General features: G+C 42.5%; 1 protein-coding gene across 7 annotated transcripts in view; it reads right to left on the bottom strand.

Moving 5' to 3' along the window:
* The window catches only part of XRCC4 (X-ray repair cross complementing 4), a 530150-nt gene that overhangs the window by 166278 nt on the left and 344682 nt on the right, over positions 1-19190 (bottom strand). For all 7 annotated transcript variants that reach the window (XM_073582954.1, XM_073582694.1, XM_073582894.1 and 4 more), the window contains one exon: positions 2647-2803. In XM_073582954.1, the coding sequence (XP_073439055.1) occupies positions 2647-2803 (157 nt within the window). The remainder of the gene's footprint in view (positions 1-2646; positions 2804-19190) is intronic.

Here is a 19190-nt window from a genome sequence, read left to right as displayed (position 1 = left end):
AGTCCTTGAATCTACACGTTTACGGTAAATGCATTTTGGTGGTAATAGTGACTAAGGAGTAGCATGGAGAGAAGCAAAAAAAGAAATTAGAAAGGGTCCACATTCTAGGTATTAAATTTACTCTCATTGTGCTTACCAACAAAGTTCATCTAGGACACAGTGTCCCTGACCCTCACATTCTACATTAGTAACGTTGGGTAGAAATGAGAGCAAACAATCTGTTCACAGCGGAGTGTCATTGACTGTCCAGAAATCTGCTGCATCTGGACTGGTCAGTCAAGGCGGAAGACAAGGACGACATGCAGATGTATGCAAGTGAAAGTGAGAACTTACTAGCTGTATCTATAGCCTGTCGCAAACACTTAAAAAAAGCTGCAATTAATGAGCAAGCCCAATTCAAAATATTCACATGTCCTATAAATGAAGCAACTGATTGTAATTGCAATTAAAAAAGTGCTCCCATGTATAGATTACTTATTGTAGGTCTGTGCATATAATGTGCTGTGAGTGTATTAATATACTCACCTACCGCTGCTCTCTCCAGTGTCCAGCAATGTTCTGCTCCCCTTCTCAGTGACATCACTGCTCTGCAGGGTCTCCGGGTTTCACTGTGCTCTGCATGAGCCGGAAGTGGGTTTTATAATGTAAGTTTATGGATCAAGCGTCAGAATGAGGCACCATAGACTTACATTGTAAAAGAGACATCTGGCTCAAACATAAGGCATAGCATGAGATGAAATGTCTGCAGAACGGTGATGTCACAGAGAAGAGGTACAGAATGGGCTGGATCCTGGAGAGAGCGGCACAAGGTGAGAATATGATCACACTACATACACATAATGAAAAAGCTATATTCACGGGAGTGCTTCCTTAAAGGCTGTTGTGCTTACAAATTATATGTAACTCATTATTTATTGGTACTGCTTTACTACGATTTATTTTTTAATTCCTGTCTACTGGTTGGCTGCTTTTTTAGCTCAGCTTCAAAAGAGCAGAGCTGTGATCTGTGACTACAGAAGAGATACGGTGCCTACCGGAAGCGTGGGACACACCCGTCTCATTATTGGTTAAGCTGCCTCTCCCTCCTTCCACCCTTTGAGTGGTTGTCTTCCTTTGTAGTCAATTTTCTTTTACTTAAATGCACATATATTTGGGGTTTAAAATTATTTGTAAAATTTCATAAAAAAATTTTTTTTACACTGTTTTGTTTTACAGGCTGTTCTTTTCCCAGGACAATTAACTTTGAGGTGTCACAATGAGCTCACTGACGTATTTTCAGATAACTCATTCTACAGCGAGCAATAGAGTAACACAGAGAAGGCTGCAGAAGGCAAACAGTGAAAATTTTAAAATTAAACCCAATTGCAAAAATGATTTTTAGATCCAAATACATCCATTTAAGATAAAAAAAAAAAATCCCTCTCTAATTTTTGCCTCCTGTATAAAGACATCTGAGCAGGAAAATGAGTGCTTATATTCATTATAGTAAGGGCAGAAGATACAAAATGTACATTTCTAAACCAGCGATCATGTAACTGGCAGACGTGCACTGAGTGGCTACTTTACTAGAGACCCCATCTAGCAGCGTGTTGGACCTCATGTAAATCTTTTGAACCTTGATTGTGTCATACACTATACAGATACAGGTGCTTCTCACTAATGTAGAATTTCATCAAAAAGTTAATTTATTTCAGTTCTTCAATGCAAAAAGTGAAACTCATATTATATAGAATCATTACAAACAGAGTGATCTATTTCTAGTGTTCATTTCTGTTAATGTTGATCATTATGGCTTACAGCCAATGAAAACACAAAGGTCATTATCTCAGTAAAGTAGTAAACTGTATATACTCGAGTATAAGTCGACCCGAGTATAAGCCTAGCACCTAATTTTGCCACGAAAAACTGGGTAAGCTTATTGACTTGAGTATAAGCTGGGTATGCATTGTCCCCTCATCCCTATCCTGGTATGTATGGCTCCCCCGTCCTGTCCTTGTATGCATGGCTCCCTATCCTTGAATGCATGGTTCGTATAAGAAAAAAAAAAACATCCTACTTACCTTGCCTGCGCGTCCTCGCTACATCTTGTTCAGGCGCCAGCAGCTTTTCCGGCAGAGCGATCACCTGGCCCTGCTCATTAAGGTAATGAATATTCACTCCACGCCTATGGGAGTGGAGTGGCGTGAATATTCATTACTTTAATGAGCGGGGCTACGTGATCGCTCGTCCGGAAGAGCTGCTGGCCTGGAACAAATTAGATGTAGCGATGGCGCGCAGGGAAGGCAAGTAGGATGTGTGCTGCAAGCCGGTGGCAGCGGCTGTCACTGTCCGCTATTACAGAGAAATTAATATTCATTTCTCTTTAGCAGTGGAACAGGCTTTAGCCATAGCCGCCGGCTCCTGCCTCTGTGACCAGCTGTTCTGCCGTTCACCCTCCCCCGTCGTCTTTCTGGCACAACTGCCTCGTGTATTAGCCAAGGGGGCATTTTCAGCACAAAGCAATGTGCTGAAAAACTCGGCTTATACACGAGATATTCTAATTTTGTGAAAAGCATCTGTATATAGTAACAATCCGGTAAATAATAACATAAAATGAAATAACAACAGCTCTTTTTTCCTTTCAGGACAAGTGAAGTGCTGTACTACCTTTGGTCCTCTGGAGCTCCAAGTTGTGAAGGTTTATGCTTCACTTGTGTGTAATATTCTTTTTGCCCTCGTTGTCTTCGCTTTCTGCTTGGAGCAATATCTGTAGAATCATCAGGGCTGATTAAAAGAGACTGGCTCCTGGATACAGATGGTGGAGCTAAAAAATGAAAACAGTAGTATTAGTAAAGTAACCTGCCATTATACCTTGGAAATACATTGTGGATCATTTATTACATCTTGTGACCTCTACTAGGCTTATTGCATGGGATTTATATATACAAAATGTGTATGAATAACTATATATAAAACCAATTAACGGGAAGCTGTCACTAGAAAAACTCTATTAACCTTGAGATATGGGGTTAATCTGCAGGTTAATAGCGTTAACAAACCTGTCTGGCGCCTGCACGCAGCCGAACGCTGCAGGGAGAAAAATAACTTTATTGCCCCAGGCAGCGATCTGGCTTCAGTCACAGTGGCGGCACCGGTTCAGTCACCGCTCTGTATAGAGATGTTTTTGGAATGAAGTGAGAGTCTTAATAAACAGGGTTCTCTATGTGGAGGTGGGGCTTCACCTGATTATCTATTTGCTTAATGGAATTTGCTTATAGATGCCATCATACTACAGCGCAGGCGCCTGCCTGCTGAAGGTGATTTTTTTTAAATACATATTATGTTTAGTATGTAAAGTAGGAGACTGGTCGGTGAAGGATCAGTGACCTGTCATAAGCCATCAGTATGAATACCTAATCAGAACATCACATGAAGACCCCCTACAGGCCGCCCAGGGGCACGAGCATGTCATTAACACAATTCTGAAAATAAAGATTAAACAACAACCACAAGATGGATTTAATAAACCAAGGTATCATTGTAATCAGTATAACGACACCAACCTGACAGTGTCTGTAGGTTACTCAGCACAATCCTGACAACAGGTTCCCTTTAAGCGTGGACATGTACAGATGATAGAAATAATACAATGTAACACATTTTAACAGTTACAGGAGAGCCCTATCTACAAGCTTACAATAAAGATTGAGCAGACAATCCGATCGAAATTGGGAATTTCTCTGTGATTTTGTGAGCAAAATTATACAAACTCATACTAGAAAATTGAAGTCTAAATGAGGCCTTAGAGTGATGATCATAAACGAGTTCCTATGAATGTTCGTTTAGGCGATGGATAGTGAGTGTAGAAAGACCTCAAAACTATGGCTCCTAGACCAATAGAATTGGAGTATTACTGCAGCCTGACTTGTCCTATACAACTGCAGCCCACTGTTTACACATGGAATTTGACTTTAAAAAGGTTATCTAATTGGCTGTACATGGGCTCTTTTGATTTTCAGACCTTGATGCTACTTCAGATGAGGATTTAACAAAAATTATAGAGGTTTTCCAGGCTTATGGTCAGTTTTTGTAGTGAATGCATCTTGATGAATCATGACAGTATGCACTGTACACACTGTTAAGATTCGCCTCAATTTCCAGAAGGATCAGGCAGTCACGTGCTGACTAAATTCTGATCCACTTCGCTCATTAGCACAATCTTTTATTGCATCAGACTGATCTGCTATTGAGAAATGTGGATGAGAATCTAGTTAGCAAGCGACCGCCAGTATGCAAATAACGTAGTAGCATTCATGTTACTGCTCGCTCAATCTGACAATCGAGTGGAGTCCTGACATTGTGCACAATGTGCAACAGAATGGCTGTAGAAATTTACCTGAAGCGTGGAAATCCCCTTTAAAACTAAAAGTACAATTTTATTTTTAACAAAATATACACATTTCTACGTAAAGAAATTTGGGTGGAGAAAGAAAAAAAAAAATCACTCAACGTGCTGTGTCACACATGTCCAAAGCAGCATATCACACCATGCTCTCCAGGACTCATTTCACAACATAGTTCTAGAAAAAATGCGGGATTTCTGTGTCGTACAGGGCACGCAGGGGTAATAGGTGTCTTCAAGACAGCTCTGAGGAAATAAGTTAAATGTCTAATCAGACGCAATCTGTCAAGTTCACAAACACCGCTCTCCCCACTCATTTACTGTCAACTTGTCTAGTTTAATCTTCCTTCCTTAAAGATTACAACATTCTTGGAGCAGTGGTCTTCATTTCTTAGGGGTTCTGATAAGACGACAGAAGAACGAGGAATCACAATGTGAACTGTTAGGATCTGTGACATCCATATCACTTCAGTAAGAAGAAATTACTGCTTATAACATGATAATTTTGTAGAAAGGTTCAGCCAATATTTAATTTAAAGGAAAAATAGATTACAATATGCAGAGAAAGAAATCTTCATTATTGGGCATAAGATGCCATTATCATCTCCACCGCCTCTGCACTCTCTTCACCTTCCTTATCTGCCCTAATGTTTCCTTTAGTCTATTCTGTTCACTTCCGCTTTCTCAAAATCCTCTTTGGGAGAAGTGTTGAAAAGGGAGTATAGAAAAAGTGTACATGACGTAGAGGCATCAAGGACGAGAAGCCAAACCGATAGTCTTGTTTGAGATTGCACCATAATGAAGCGGTGTAAATTGTGTGTCTACTAATTCTAGTCTATACTGAATAACATGTAAGAACCTCAGGAAGCATCACAAGCAGGACAATATTACACGAACACAAGTATAAAGGGTCACACATCACAGACATTATCTATAGTTTTCTTTATTAATAATTTAGAATACATGAATTGGTAGACCATGTCAATGTAAACATAAAAACACCCCATCCACACTTCCAATTTTTGCTTACAGTGGTGGAAATTAGTATTTGATTCCTTGCTGATTTTGTAAGTTTGCCCACTGACAAAGACATGGACAGTCTATACTTTTAAGGGTAGTTTAATTTTAACACAGAGATAGAACATCAAAAATAAAATCCAGAAAATCAAGTTGTATAAATTATATAAATTTATTTGCATTTTGCAGTGAGAAATAAGAATTTGACCCCTCTGGCAAGACTTAATACTTGGTGGCAAAACCCTTGTTGGCAAGCACAGCAGTCAGACGTCTTTAATAGTTGATAATGAGGTTTGCGCACATGTCAGGACGAATTTTGGTCCACTCTGCTTTGCAGATTATTCCTAAAGCATTAAGATTTTGAGGCTGACACTTGGAAACCGGAGCTTCAACTCCCTCCATAAGTTTTCTGCAGGATTAAGGTCTGGAGACTGGCTAGGCCACTCCATGACCTTAATGTGCTTCTTTTTGAGCCGCCACTCCTTTGTTGGCCTGGCTGTATGTTTTGGGTCATTGTCTTGCTGGAAGACCCAGCAATGACCCATTTTTAATGTCCTGGAGGAGGGAAAGAGGTTGTCACTCAGGATTTTACGGTACATGGCTCTATCAATTCTCCCATTAATGCGGTGAAGTGGTCCTGTGCCCTTAGCAGAGAAACACCCCCAAAACATAATGTTTCCACCACCATGTTTGACAGTGGGGACGGTGTTCTTTGGGTCATAGGCATCATTTCCCTTCCTCCAAACAAGGCGAGTTGATTAATGCCAAAGACCACAATTTTTGTCTCATCTGACCACAGCACCTTCTCCCAATCCCTCACAGAATTATCCAGGTGTTTACTGGCAGACTTCAGATGGGCCTGCACATGAGCCTTCTTGAGCAGGGGGACCTTGCGGACACTGCAGGATTTTAAACCTTTACGGTGTAATGTGCTACCAATGGTTTTCTTTTTGACTGTGGCCCCAGCTGCCTTGAGATCACTAACAAGTTCCCCCCGTGATCCTCATGAGATTTTGCATGGTGCCCCAGATTGATGTCAATTGACAGTTATTTTGTATTTCTTCCATTTTCTAATTATTGCATCAACAGTTGTCTCCTTCTCACCCAGCGTGTTACTTATTGTTTTATAGCACATTCCAGCTTTGCACAGGTCTATGATCTTGTCACTGACAACCTTATAAAGCTCTTTGCTCTTGCCCATGTTGTAGAGGTTAGAGTCTGACTGATTAATTGAGTCTGTGGACAGGAGTCTTTTATAAAGGTGACTATGTAAGACAGCTGTCTTAAGGCCCCGTCACACACAGCGACTCACCAGCGATCCCGACAACGAAATCAACGTGTCAGGATCGCTGGTGAGTCGCTACATGATCGCTGGTGAGCTGTCAAAGAGACAGCTGCACCAGCGATCAGCACAGCGACGCCGAGCGCGCGGCGTCGCTGTGTACTTTAGTTACCAGCGCGCTGATGCAGGGAGTTGGTAACTAAGGTACACATCGGGTTTCTAAGGGACGTGTGTCCCTTAGAAACCCGATGTGTACCTTAGTTACCAGCTCCCTGCATCAGCGCGCTGGTAACTAAGGTACACATGGGGTTTCTAAGTGACGCACGTCCCTTAGATACCCGATGTGTACCTTAGTTACCAGCTGATCGCTGGTCTCCCGCCTGTCACACGCAGCGATGCGTGCTGGCCAGCGGGAGACCAGTGTTCAAAGAAATGTCCAGGGATTCCCAAGAGCGATCAGCGATACCGGCAGGGGGGCCGGTCGCTGATCGCTGTCACACACAGTGATCTCGCTGGTGAGATTGCTGTTGTGTCACAAAACTTGTGACTCAGCAGCGATCTCGCTAGCGAGATCGCGATGTGTGACGGGGCCCTTAAATGCAGGTAAGGAGTTGATAAGGAGTGCCTAACTGGTCTGTAGGAACCAGAACTCTTAATGGTAGATAGGGGATCAAATACTTATTTCTCACTGCAAAATGCAAATAAATTTATATAATTTATACAATGTGATTTTCTGTATTTTATTTTTGATATTCTATCTCTCAATATTAAAATTAACCTACCCTTAAAATTATAGACCGTTCATGTCTTTGTCAGTGGGCAAACTTACAAAATCAGCAAGGGATCAAATAATTATTTCATTCACTGTATTCATTATGCAAACTAGGTCACTGAGGGATCACTGACCTGTCATTAGTCTGCATTATGAATACCTAATCAGAGCACCACATGAAAACCCCCCCTTTAGGCCCACCCCGCAGCACGGGCATACTATTAAATAAAAACTCAAAATAAAGATTAACCTCTTCGCGACCGCCCACAGTAGATAAACGTTGGCGCTTGCTGGGCTTTGTGCAGCGCCGACGTTTATCTACTGTCGGCAGTTTTGTGCCCCCCGGGACCCCCTCATACCTTATAACGCGGGGATCCCGTGCACAATGCATGCTGGGACCCCCGACGTCATCGAGACCTGATTGGTTCAGGTCCTGATGACGTCGCGTCACAGCAGCCAATGAGAGAGCTCGCTGGGAAAGCTGCTTGTTTCCCGGCGATCTCCCTCATTATAACGCGACTTCTCCTCTGAGCTCATGCTGACAGATGAGCAGAGGTGAAGCAGCGTTACAGTGTGACTAGATCGCTGCCTGGCACAGCTGATCGCTGCCTGGCACAGCTGTGTCAGGCAGCAACGCTGCTTCTCCTCTGATCATCTGTCATTGTGAGATCAGAGGAGAAGTGGCGTTACTATGTGCCGGGCAGCGATCTTGTCACATAGTAACGCTGCTTCTCCTCTGATCATCTGCCAGTGTGAGATCAGAGGAGAAGTGGCGTTACTATGAGTCAAAAATACAAAAAATAAAAAACACAAAAATAAAAAAAAAAGTAAAGAAAAAAAAAGCAGGTAGGCAGGCTAGGGCTATGTCTAGGGTTAGGGCTAGGGTTAGGGCTAGGGTTAGGGCTAGGGTTAGGGCTAGGGTTAGGGGTGTGTTGGGGTTAGGGTTGGAATTCGAATTGGGGGTTTCCACTGTTTAGGTACATCAGGGGCTCTGTAAATGCAATATGATGCCCGCAGACCATTCCATCAAAGTCTGCATTCCAGAACATCACTACTTCCCTTCCGAGCCCCACCGTGCGCCCAAACAGTGGTCCCCCCCCACATGTGGGGTACCAGCGTACTCAGGACAAATTGGACAACAACTCTTAGGGTCCAATTTCTCCTGTTACCCTTGTGAAAATAAAAATTGGGAGCTAAAAGATCATTTTTGTGGAAAAAAAATGATTTTTTTATTTTCACGGCTCTACATTATAAACTTTAGTGAAACACTTGGGGGTTCAAAGTGCTCACCACACATCTAGATAAGTTCCTTGGGGGGGTCTAGTTTCCAAAAAGGGGTCACTTGTGGAGGATTTCCACTGTTTAGGCACATCAGGGGCTCTGCAAACGCGACATGACACCCGCAGACCATTCCATCAAAGTCTGCATTCCAAAACGTCACTACTTCCCTTCCGATCCCCACCGTGTGCCCAAACAGTAGTTTTCTTCCACATATGGGGTACCAGTGTACTCAGGACAAATTGGACAACAACTTTTGGGGTCCAATTTCTCCTGTTACCCTTGTGAAAATAAAAAATTGGGGGCTAAAAGATCATGTTTGTGGAACAAAAATGATTTTTTATTTTCATGGCTCTACGTTATAAACTTCTGTGAAGCACTTGGGGGTTCAAAGTGCTCACGACACATCTAGATAAGTTCTTTAAGGGGTCTAGTTTCCAAAATGGGGTCACTTGTGGGGGTTTCCACTGTTTAGGCACATTAGGGGCTCTCCAAATGCGACATGGCGTCCTATCTCAATTCCAGCCAATTCTGCATTGAAAAAGTCAAACGGCACTCCTTCCTTTCTGAGCTCTGCCGTGTGCTCAAACAGTGGTTTAGCCCCACATACGGGGTATCGGCGTATTTTGGAGAAATTGCACAAAAAATTTTGTGGTTCATTTTCTGTTTTTACACTTGTGAAAATAAAAAAAATGGTTCTGAAGTAAAATGTTTGTGAAAAAAAGTTAAATGTTTATTTTTTCCTTCCACATTCCATTCATTCATGTGAAGCACCTGAAGGGTTAATAAACTTCTTGAATGTGGTTTTGAGTACATTGAGAGGTGCAGTTTTTAGAATGGTGTCACTTTTGGGTATTTTCTGTCATATTGACCCCCCAAACTCACTTCAAATGTGAGGTGGTCCCTAAAAAAAATGGTGTTGTAAATTTTGTTGTAAAAATGAGAAATCGTTGGTCAACTTTTAACCCTTATAACTTCCAAAAAAAAAAAAATTATGTTTCCAAAATTGTGCAGATGTAAAGTAGACATGTAGGAAATGTTATTTATTAACTATTTTGTGCGATATCACTCTCTGATTTAAGGGCATAAAAATTAAAAGTTTGAAAATTGCAAAATTTTCAAAATTTTTGCCAAATTTCGATTTTTTTAACATATAAGCGCAGTTCATATCTAAGAAATTTTACCACTATCCTGAAGTACAATATGTCATGAGAAAACAATGTCAGAATCAGCAGGATCCGTTGAAACGTTCTAGAGTTATGGCATCATAAAGTGACACTGGTCAGAATTGAAAAAATTGGCCTGGTCACGAAGGCAAAAACAGGCTCAGGCGCGAAAGGGTTAAACAACAACCACAAGATGGATTTCATCAACCAAGGTATCATTGTAATCAGTACAATGGCGCCAAACTGACACTGTCTGTAGGTTACTGTGAACAATCCTGCTGACAGGTTCCCTTAAACACCCCATGTTGGATCCTAAAATCAGGAGGAGTTGAACGTGCCTCTTACTACATTGCTGACCAGACCATACCACTCATTTTCAACAATGACAATGGATTCCAAACTTTTATCTTGGATGAACCCTTGAAAATGTTAGTGATTTCTTAAAAAACCCTTAGCTACATTTAATACCCTAAGAGTCTTGGCATAAGGAGAGATTAAAAGGATTGTCTCATTGTGTTAAATGGTTAAAATTGCAAACTTCTACTCAGCCTCTATACACATGAACAGATTAATCTTTAGTTCTATAGTTTACTGCTCATTATCTAGTGCGAGGAACACAGGGGATATCATTTTGCCAATCGACTGTGTCATATCCAGTCCAAGATTTTAGATGTCCTTCAAAGTGTGAAGCTGAGACAGGACACCTGGCCCAGCAAGTGGTCCAGCTTCAAAAGCTCCAAAGTGGAAAAACTCACCCCCCCAGCAGTTTAGATGATACCAAGGCCTTCCTGGCAGGATGATCACCTGCTCGGGGCACAAGCTGTTTAATTGCTTCAAACAAATCCCACCCAGACAAATGGGAGCTGTAATTTCATAAGGAGTTGTGGCGTTATCGTACATATACTAGCCATATGCCGGATACATTTTCGAGATCTTGGCAGAGGGACAAACACCAGCCTAGGTCTCGACCCGTTCCAGCACCCTGTGCCGGAGATACATAGAATCGCTAGTAGAAGCCTGGTACAGAAGTTGTGTTTGGTCTCTAAGTATATCATTATCCTGTTCAAATCCGATGGTGGCAAAACCGCCACTCTATGACCTTCCATTGAGAAGTTATGATCCAACATAGGTTTTGGAGTTTCAGCTACCAGAGCCAAAAGGAGGGAAAACTAGGACCATTCCAGAGGTGGGAAAGTGACTGACCAAGGGGTTAAGAGCTCGTGCAAGGCTGTGGCTCTTCTTTACTTCTAAGGGAGGTCACGCCATGTATCGTGTTGCAAAAAATCAGAAACAGCTAGCATCCTATGACTCCCATGTGACTGTCAGCCGCAAGGCCTAACACTTATGGAAACTGACCTTTGTGTTATTTTCTTATAGTTATTGTACTACCACCTGTATTTGCATATCTAACCACTGTATAAGTATATTCATTGTGTATATAGTGTTTTTGTCTAGTGTGCCCAGAAGGCAATTAAATATCCACTTTAACCTCGGGCTGCTTTTTTATTTCAATCTACAAATCCAACCATCCTACTGTATCAATACAAAAAATGGTGGGGGGAACAAGAGGCGCAATAGTGCCCTATCACTAGTGACACTTGAAGTATGAGCGGTATAATACAGTTCCACTCACCTATTCCAGTTGTGTAACCCACAACTGGCTTGAGAGCATATCACAGAATCAGCTGCTGCAGGACCTCCACCAACCACTCGCACGTGGAAAAACCTTCAGAAAGTTGTGGGAAGCAGGGTGTGTTGCAGTCCGCGCTGCCGAGATTAACAAATCACCTGGGATGCAAGATGTTGTAGCAGTGTACTCCTTTATTTCCTCCTACGCGTTTCAGCGCCCTTCCTGGCACCACCTGAGGAAGGTGCCAGGAAGGGCACCGAAACGCGTAGGAGGAAATAAAGGAGTACACTGCTACAACATCTTGCATCCCAGGTGATTTGTTAATCTCGGCAGCGCGGACTGCAACACACCCTGCTTCCCAAAACCATCCTACTGGGCTGGCAAGGCTCTGTTTCACTGGTACTGGTGAAAGTGGTTTATCAGTCTATCAGAGTTTGGAACGAGAGTTATGCCATGCTGGCAGTTGCCTGGGCCACCCTTTCTGACTCACCATTCCTCCCTGTGCCCGTGTGGACAAGGCTTGTCTGTGTAAAACTGTGCCAAGCTCCATATTCCCAGGGGGTATGGAATGTCACGTTGGTGAAAGTGGGGAGACCGTACCGCGTGACCCTCCCGACATATTAGTGATGTCAGATGGGGCTGTGAGGTGCGGTTTTTCACACCTAGATTACTGGCTACTGCTGCAGTCTATCAAAGGTGGATAGTCTCCAAGTAAAGGAGCACGTGCTTGCTAGTTTTGTTCTTTAGAGCTTCCATAACCTGATCTGAAGATGGCGAGATTGTTGAATTCAGCCAGCTTCTGTGTTCCTGGGCTTTTCCGATGTTGCTCCAGCTGGCAGTTTAAAAAAACGAACAGTTCAGCCAGTGTCGCATACTCTTGGTCTGATCTGTCATCCTTCCAAATCTCACAAATGCTCCATGGCAAGTAGCTCAGAGGCAAAAGAGCAGTGCGCTCCTGAACGAAGAACATGAAACAACCCCTTTAAAAGAGTTGTCCACTACTAGGATAAGCCCTTTTTTATCAAAATCTTTGGCTCCCATAAAATAATAATGCTTTTATTCATCTCTTGTGCTGGCGCCGTTTTCACGGTGTCGGCAATCGCGGTCTCGGGGCTCCAATGCTGTTGTGACAAGTGACGACGGCGCCCAATCAGCACTGTTGTCACTGTCCCCGCCTTCGGACAAATCGAAATGAAGACGATGTACAGGTTGCAGCTGATCTCGGACTTCCTCTTCCTGCTTAACGTGATAGGAGGCGAGGACAGTGACTCCAGCGCTGATTGCGCGCCGACGTCACGTGACACAAAAGCAGCACAGGAGACCGAATGAAAACACCGCGGGACCTGCCCCAGCACAGGGTGGAGTGTAAGCTTTATTATTCTATGGAGGCCAAACGAGGGGTATGAGAAGTCGTCCTAGTAGTGGACAACTTATTTAAGCATTCAAAATTTTTTCACAAAACTACATATTGGCCCAAAAGTACTGAATGTGTTGCTTAGTATGTTTGAGCAGAATTATATTAGCCCATTTTAAAGGCCCCTTTACATTTAGCGATGCACCAGCGATCCCAACCACGATACGACCCGGTCAGGATCGCTGGTGAATCGCTAAATGGTCGCTAGTGAGCTGCCACACAGGCAGATCCCACAGCGATGCAGCAGCGATACAGCGGTCGTTACTTACCTTTCAGGGGCGGCGATCCTGACGTCCTCCCATCCGCGTCCACGCGTCGCTCGTCGGCGCCAGCAGGAAGCGCCCGATGAGAAATGGAGCTGTGCGATCAGCGACAAACAGCGGGGGAGCCGGTCGGAGGTAAGTATCACACAGTGATATCGCTAGCGATATAGCTGCTGCGTCACCAAATTGGTGATGCTTTAGTGATATTGCTAGCGATATCGCTATGTCTAAAACCCCCTTTACTGTAAAAGTAACAGATTACTGCTGTAGTATTCTGGTAAACTTCAAACCAAGTAAGCACAGGGTTTAAAAGGAACCTGTCTCTAGATGCATTCTGCCTTAACCACAGGCAGCATGAAATAGTGCTTGGCTGCTTCATTGTATTAATGTAAAATGCAGTGTTTCAGAGAAAACACAGCTTGACCTACTTATATTTATCTATTATGCAATGCCTTCAGGGAAGCTTGATTGGCTCTAAATTTATTCTGCAGCAGGACAATAATCAGGAACGTATATCTGATGTCATGAAAACCTATCTTCAGTGTGTATGTTGTGTCATCATGCTGTTTATATACTGTATTAACTAGATGGTGGCCCGATTCTAACGCATCGGGTATTCTAGAATATGTATGTAGTTTGTTTATGAAATTTTAATAAAAAAAGCAATAATGCACACCCCAATCCTGATATGCATGGTCCTCTCACCCCCCTATCCTGGTATGCATGGTCCCCTCACCCTTCAATCCTGGAATGCATGGTCCCCCCTCATCCCTATCGTAGGATGTATGGTCCCCTCCCCCCCAATCCTGATATGCATGGTCCCCCTCACCCTCCAATCCTGGAATGCATGGTCCTCTCACCCTCCAATTCTGGTATGCATGGTCCTCTCACCCCTCTTTCCTGGTAAGCATGGTCCCCTCACCCCCCCTTCCCGGTATACATGGTCCCGTCACCCCCTTTCCTGGTATGCATGGTCACCTCACCCCCCTTTCCTGGTATGCATGGTCCCCTCACCTCCCTTTCCTGGTATGCACAGTCCCGTCACCCCCCTTTCCTGGTATGCATGGTCCCCTCACCTTCCTTTCCTGGTAAGCATGGTTCCCTCAACCCCCCTTTCCTGGTAAGCATGGTTCCCTCAACCCCCCTTTCCAGGTATGCATGGTACCCCCACCCCCCTTTCCTGGTATGCATGGTCCCGTCACCCAATTTCCAGGTATGCATGGTCCCCTCACCCCCCTTTCCTGGTATGCATGGTCCCACTCACCTCCCTTTCCTGGTATGCATGGCCCCCTCACCCCCCTTTCCTGGTATACATGTACGACTCACCCCCCTTTCCTGGCATGCATGGTCACCCTCACCCCCTTATCCTGATATTCATTGGAAGAGACTGGTGGTCACTTTTGGTATTTCTTTTCAGTACAGGATTTTGTTTAAAGAACAAGGAGCCCTGAAAGTGATAAAATGGCCCCACAACATCATCTACTCTGGGATTATATGAAGAGAAAGTAGGATTTGAACAAGTGTTTATACATATAGGATCAGTGATTAGTTTTCCAAGATGTCTGTAACTACCTCTCTGCTGAGTTCCTTCAAAAACTATGTGAAAGTGTATGTATAAAAATATACTTTGATACTCTATTGAAGGCTGTCATAAAGAAAAATTTAAACCAATAGACATCTCCAGAGAGGGAACATATCACCCTAACATTGACCCTATGGGATTAATTATAAGTGGGGAGCAAGTAAGACCTGGCACTTCGACCTCCATTGAAGTATGGACATCCTGTCTTGGACAGGTATTTAAAGCAGATATATACTCTGAGAATAAGCGACTAAAACTCCTACCCTTTCTGGATTAAAAATATAAAATTCTATAGCGCTGTCCCTCTTGCTTTGTACACCACACCCCCTTGAAGCCATATGCTACCTGTAATGTGTGTCTAATCGGCCTGTATAAACGATTGGTGGTGGCAGCTAGTAGATCCCTTTGCTATTGTGGTGTTGGCAGTGATCACACCGCGCTACATATATACAGTGGGGCAAAAAAGTATTTAGTCAGTCAGCAATAGTGCAAGTTCCACCACTTAAAAAGATGAGAGGCGTCTGTAATTTACATCATAGGTAGACCTCAACTATGGGAGACAAACTGAGAAAAAAAAATCCAGAAAATCACATTGTCTGTTTTTTTTTCATTTTATTTGCATATTATGGTGGAAAATAAGTATTTGGTCAGAAACAAAATTTCATCTCAATACTTTGTGATATATCCTTTGTTGGCAATGACAGAGGTCAAACGTTTTCTGTAAGTCTTCACAAGGTTGCCACACACTGTTGTTGGTATGTTGGCCCATTCCTCCATGCAGATCTCCTCTAGAGCAGTGATGTTTTTGGCTTTTCGCTTGGCAACACGGACTTTCAACTCCCTCCAAAGGTTTTCTATAGGGTTGAGATCTGGAGACTGGCTAGGCCACTCCAGGACCTTGAAATGCTTCTTACGAAGCCACTCCTTTGTTGCCCTGGCGGTGTGCTTTGGATCATTGTCATGTTGAAAGACCCAGCCACGTTTCATCTTCAATGCCCTTGCTGATGGAAGGAGGTTTGCACTCAAAATCTCACGATACATGGCCCCATTCATTCTTTCATGTACCCGGATCAGTCGTCCTGGCCCCTTTGCAGAGAAACAGCCCCAAAGCATGATGTTTCCACTACCATGCTTTACAGTAGGTATGGTGTTTGATGGATGCAACTCAGTATTCTTTTTCCTCCAAACACGACAAGTTGTGTTTCTACCAAACAGTTCCAGTTTGGTTTCATCAGACCATAGGACATTCTCCCAAAACTCCTCTGGATCATCCAAATGCTCTCTAGCAAACTTCAGACGGGCCCGGACATGTACAGGCTTAAGCAGTGGGACACGTCTGGCACTGCAGGATCTGAGTCCATGGTGGCGTAGTGTGTTACTTATGGTAGGCCTTGTTACATTGGTCCCAGCTCTCTGCAGTTCATTCACTAGGTCCCCCCGCGTGGTTCTGGGATTTTTGCTCACCGTTCTTGTGATCATTCTGACCCCACGGGGTGGGATTTTGCGTGGAGCACCAGATCGAGGGAGATTATCAGTGGTCTTGTATGTCTTCCATTTTCTAATTATTGCTCCCACAGTTGATTTCTTCACTCCAAGCTGGTTGGCTATTGCAGATTCAGTCTTCCCAGCCTGGTGCAGGGCTACAATTTTGTTTCTGGTGTCCTTTGACAGCTCTTTGGTCTTCACCATAGTGGAGTTTGGAGTCAGACTGTTTGAGGGTGTGCACAGGTGTCTTTTTATACTGATAACAAGTTTAAACAGGTGCCATTACTACAGGTAATGAGTGGAGGAAAGAGGAGACTCTTAAAGAAGAAGTTACAGGTCTGTGAGAGCCAGAAATCTTGATTGCTTGTTTCTGACCAAATACTTATTTTCCACCATAATATGCAAATAAAATGAAAAAAAAACAGACAATGTGATTTTCTGGATTTTTTTTTCTCAGTTTGTCTCCCATAGTTGAGGTCTACCTATGATGTAAATTACAGATGCTTCTCATCTTTTTAAGTGGTGGAACTTGCACTATTGCTGACTGACTAAATACTTTTTTGCCCCACTGTATATATATATATATATATATATATATATATATATATATATATATATATATATTCCGTGCTCTGGAATCAGAGGTGTATATACCACTGTGAGTTTCCCAATAACCAGCCAACTAGTGGAAGCCGCAGCGGCCTCGTCCATCATTTGTCAGTCAGTTGCGTAATTGTTCTGACGATTAGAGGCAGCGGGGTTGCATCTCCTGACAAATTAGTGACACCAGTGGGATGTGTGTGATCTCTCTGATGTTACCAGTGACAAATTTGCAGTAGTGATGGGATCTGCAAAATTCCCCCTGCTGTTATCCTTGACAAAGACAAAGTGTTGGCACACAAAATATTGTGTTGATTTAGAATTATGCTTTGTTCATTAACTTTGTATTTTATTAAATAATAAAAATTAACTATTAATACTTACTTTGCAGCATTCTGTCTACACCTGACAGAACTATTCTTTACAATATCTTCAGTTTCATTTTTCTGATTTATATTTAGAGCCATCATATTTCAGAATTTATCTAACTTACACAAATACCCTATATTAGGTGCACATAAACTAGGGCCAATCTGTTAGGAAATGATTTTGAATTAAAGGATCAAAAATTAAGAGTTTCAGAGAAAATGATGATTTTCTTTGATTACAGGTGTTTCTCACAAAATTGGAATGTCATCAAAAAGTCAATTTATTTCAGTTCTTCAATACAAAAAGAGAAACTCATATATCATACAGCCAATGAAAACCCAAAATTCACACAGATAACAGCATGGGGAAACAGGTGGTAGGGCCCTTCATGGTCCCTGAAGGTGTGAAAATGACCTCTGCAAAGTATATAGAGTTTCTGACTGACAGCTGTCTTCCATGGTATAAAAAGCAGAAACGTGCCATCAGGAGCAAAATCATCTTCATGCATAACAATTCACCATCTCATGCTGCAAAGAATACCTCTGAGTCATTGGCTGCTATGAGCATAAAAGGAGATAAACTCATGGTGTGGCCACCATCTTCCCCTGACCTCAACCCTATAGAGAACCTTTGGAGTATCATCAAGCAAAAGATCTATGAGGGTGGGAGGCAGTTCACATCAAAACAGCAGCTCTGGGAGGCTATTCTGACTTCATGCAAAGAAATACAAGCAGAAACTCTCCAAAAACTCACAAGTTCAATGGATGCAAGAATTGTGAAGGTGATATCAAAGAAGGGTTCCTATGTTAAAATGTAACTTGGCCTGTTAGGACGTTTTGGCGTTAAATAGCTTTTGTGTTCAGTGCATGTGACCTCCTAATGCTGCCAATTCCACAAATGAGCATTTTCAGTTCTTTAAAACATATCAAATGTTTAGAAATTCTACTGGGCCCAATAATTTGGAACAGTGCATGTTGAGTTTTTATTCATTTTGGAGATTATACTGTTATCATTGGGAGGTTTCTTCAATACAATTTGATGTATACTCTAACCGGTGATGACTTTTATTAGACCGACTGTCATCTGCACCGACCATTTATGAAAATCAGGGAAAAATATAATTTGCATAATAATTTGGAACATGGTGTATGGAGCCTAGGAGCAAGGACCGTACTGTCAAACTAAATATTTTAACCTAATCTTAATGTTTGAAACTTGAAGATGGTAAATTAGGATTTTGGCAAGTTTATCAGTGTAAGAGGATACATAAATATAAGTGTAAAAGTAAATGTAACAGGGAACATATATCAGTTTTCCTTTCTACAGTTCATTGTCATTTTACCCATGTATGCACTTTGCTCAATAAACTAGAACAAAACTGCATGTTTGATTCAAACCATAAATGAATCTAGGATTTTATGCATATTGCAAGGCTATAAGGAAGACAAGTGATTATCAATCTGTCACTTTACAGCAGCACTCGCTCAGGAGACTCCAGGGTATAAAAATTTACATCAAAGGGTATTTTTCTGGTGCTATTTAAATGGATTGACTATAAAGATTTACTACCGCAACTAAAGATATTAAACGTTCGGCTTACAGTAGCAGGATAGAATGACTTAATAAGTGAGCTATTAGACTGCACGTTGCCAGATTTTTGCTATAGATTAAATGGCGCTTTAGGTGACAGTATAAAAGCTTTAGTAATGCTGCTCTTGAATTACCCGTCATGTGATAAATGAGCTATGCAGATACCGCTCTCCGGAGAAGTCAAACTTCCCTCAGCCAACACAGCTGGGGATCACTTGTTAATAACGTTTAGCATCCAGTGTTTGGTGTAACCGGAGAAATCTTTAGCAATGCAACACTTTCAGTCTTTAGGAGTAAAGCCATAAAAGTGTCATGATAAACCAAGGCTATCAAAGGGGGAAAGGAGCAGCGTCTTATGTTT

The sequence above is a fragment of the Dendrobates tinctorius genome, unplaced genomic scaffold (genome assembly GCF_039654945.1).
Source record: "Dendrobates tinctorius isolate UK_male_01 unplaced genomic scaffold, ASM3965494v1 ptg000003l, whole genome shotgun sequence".
Taxonomy (NCBI): Eukaryota; Metazoa; Chordata; class Amphibia; order Anura; family Dendrobatidae; genus Dendrobates; species Dendrobates tinctorius.
The sequence above is the reverse complement of the archived record's forward strand: the minus strand, read 5'-3'. Positions and strand labels throughout refer to the sequence as shown.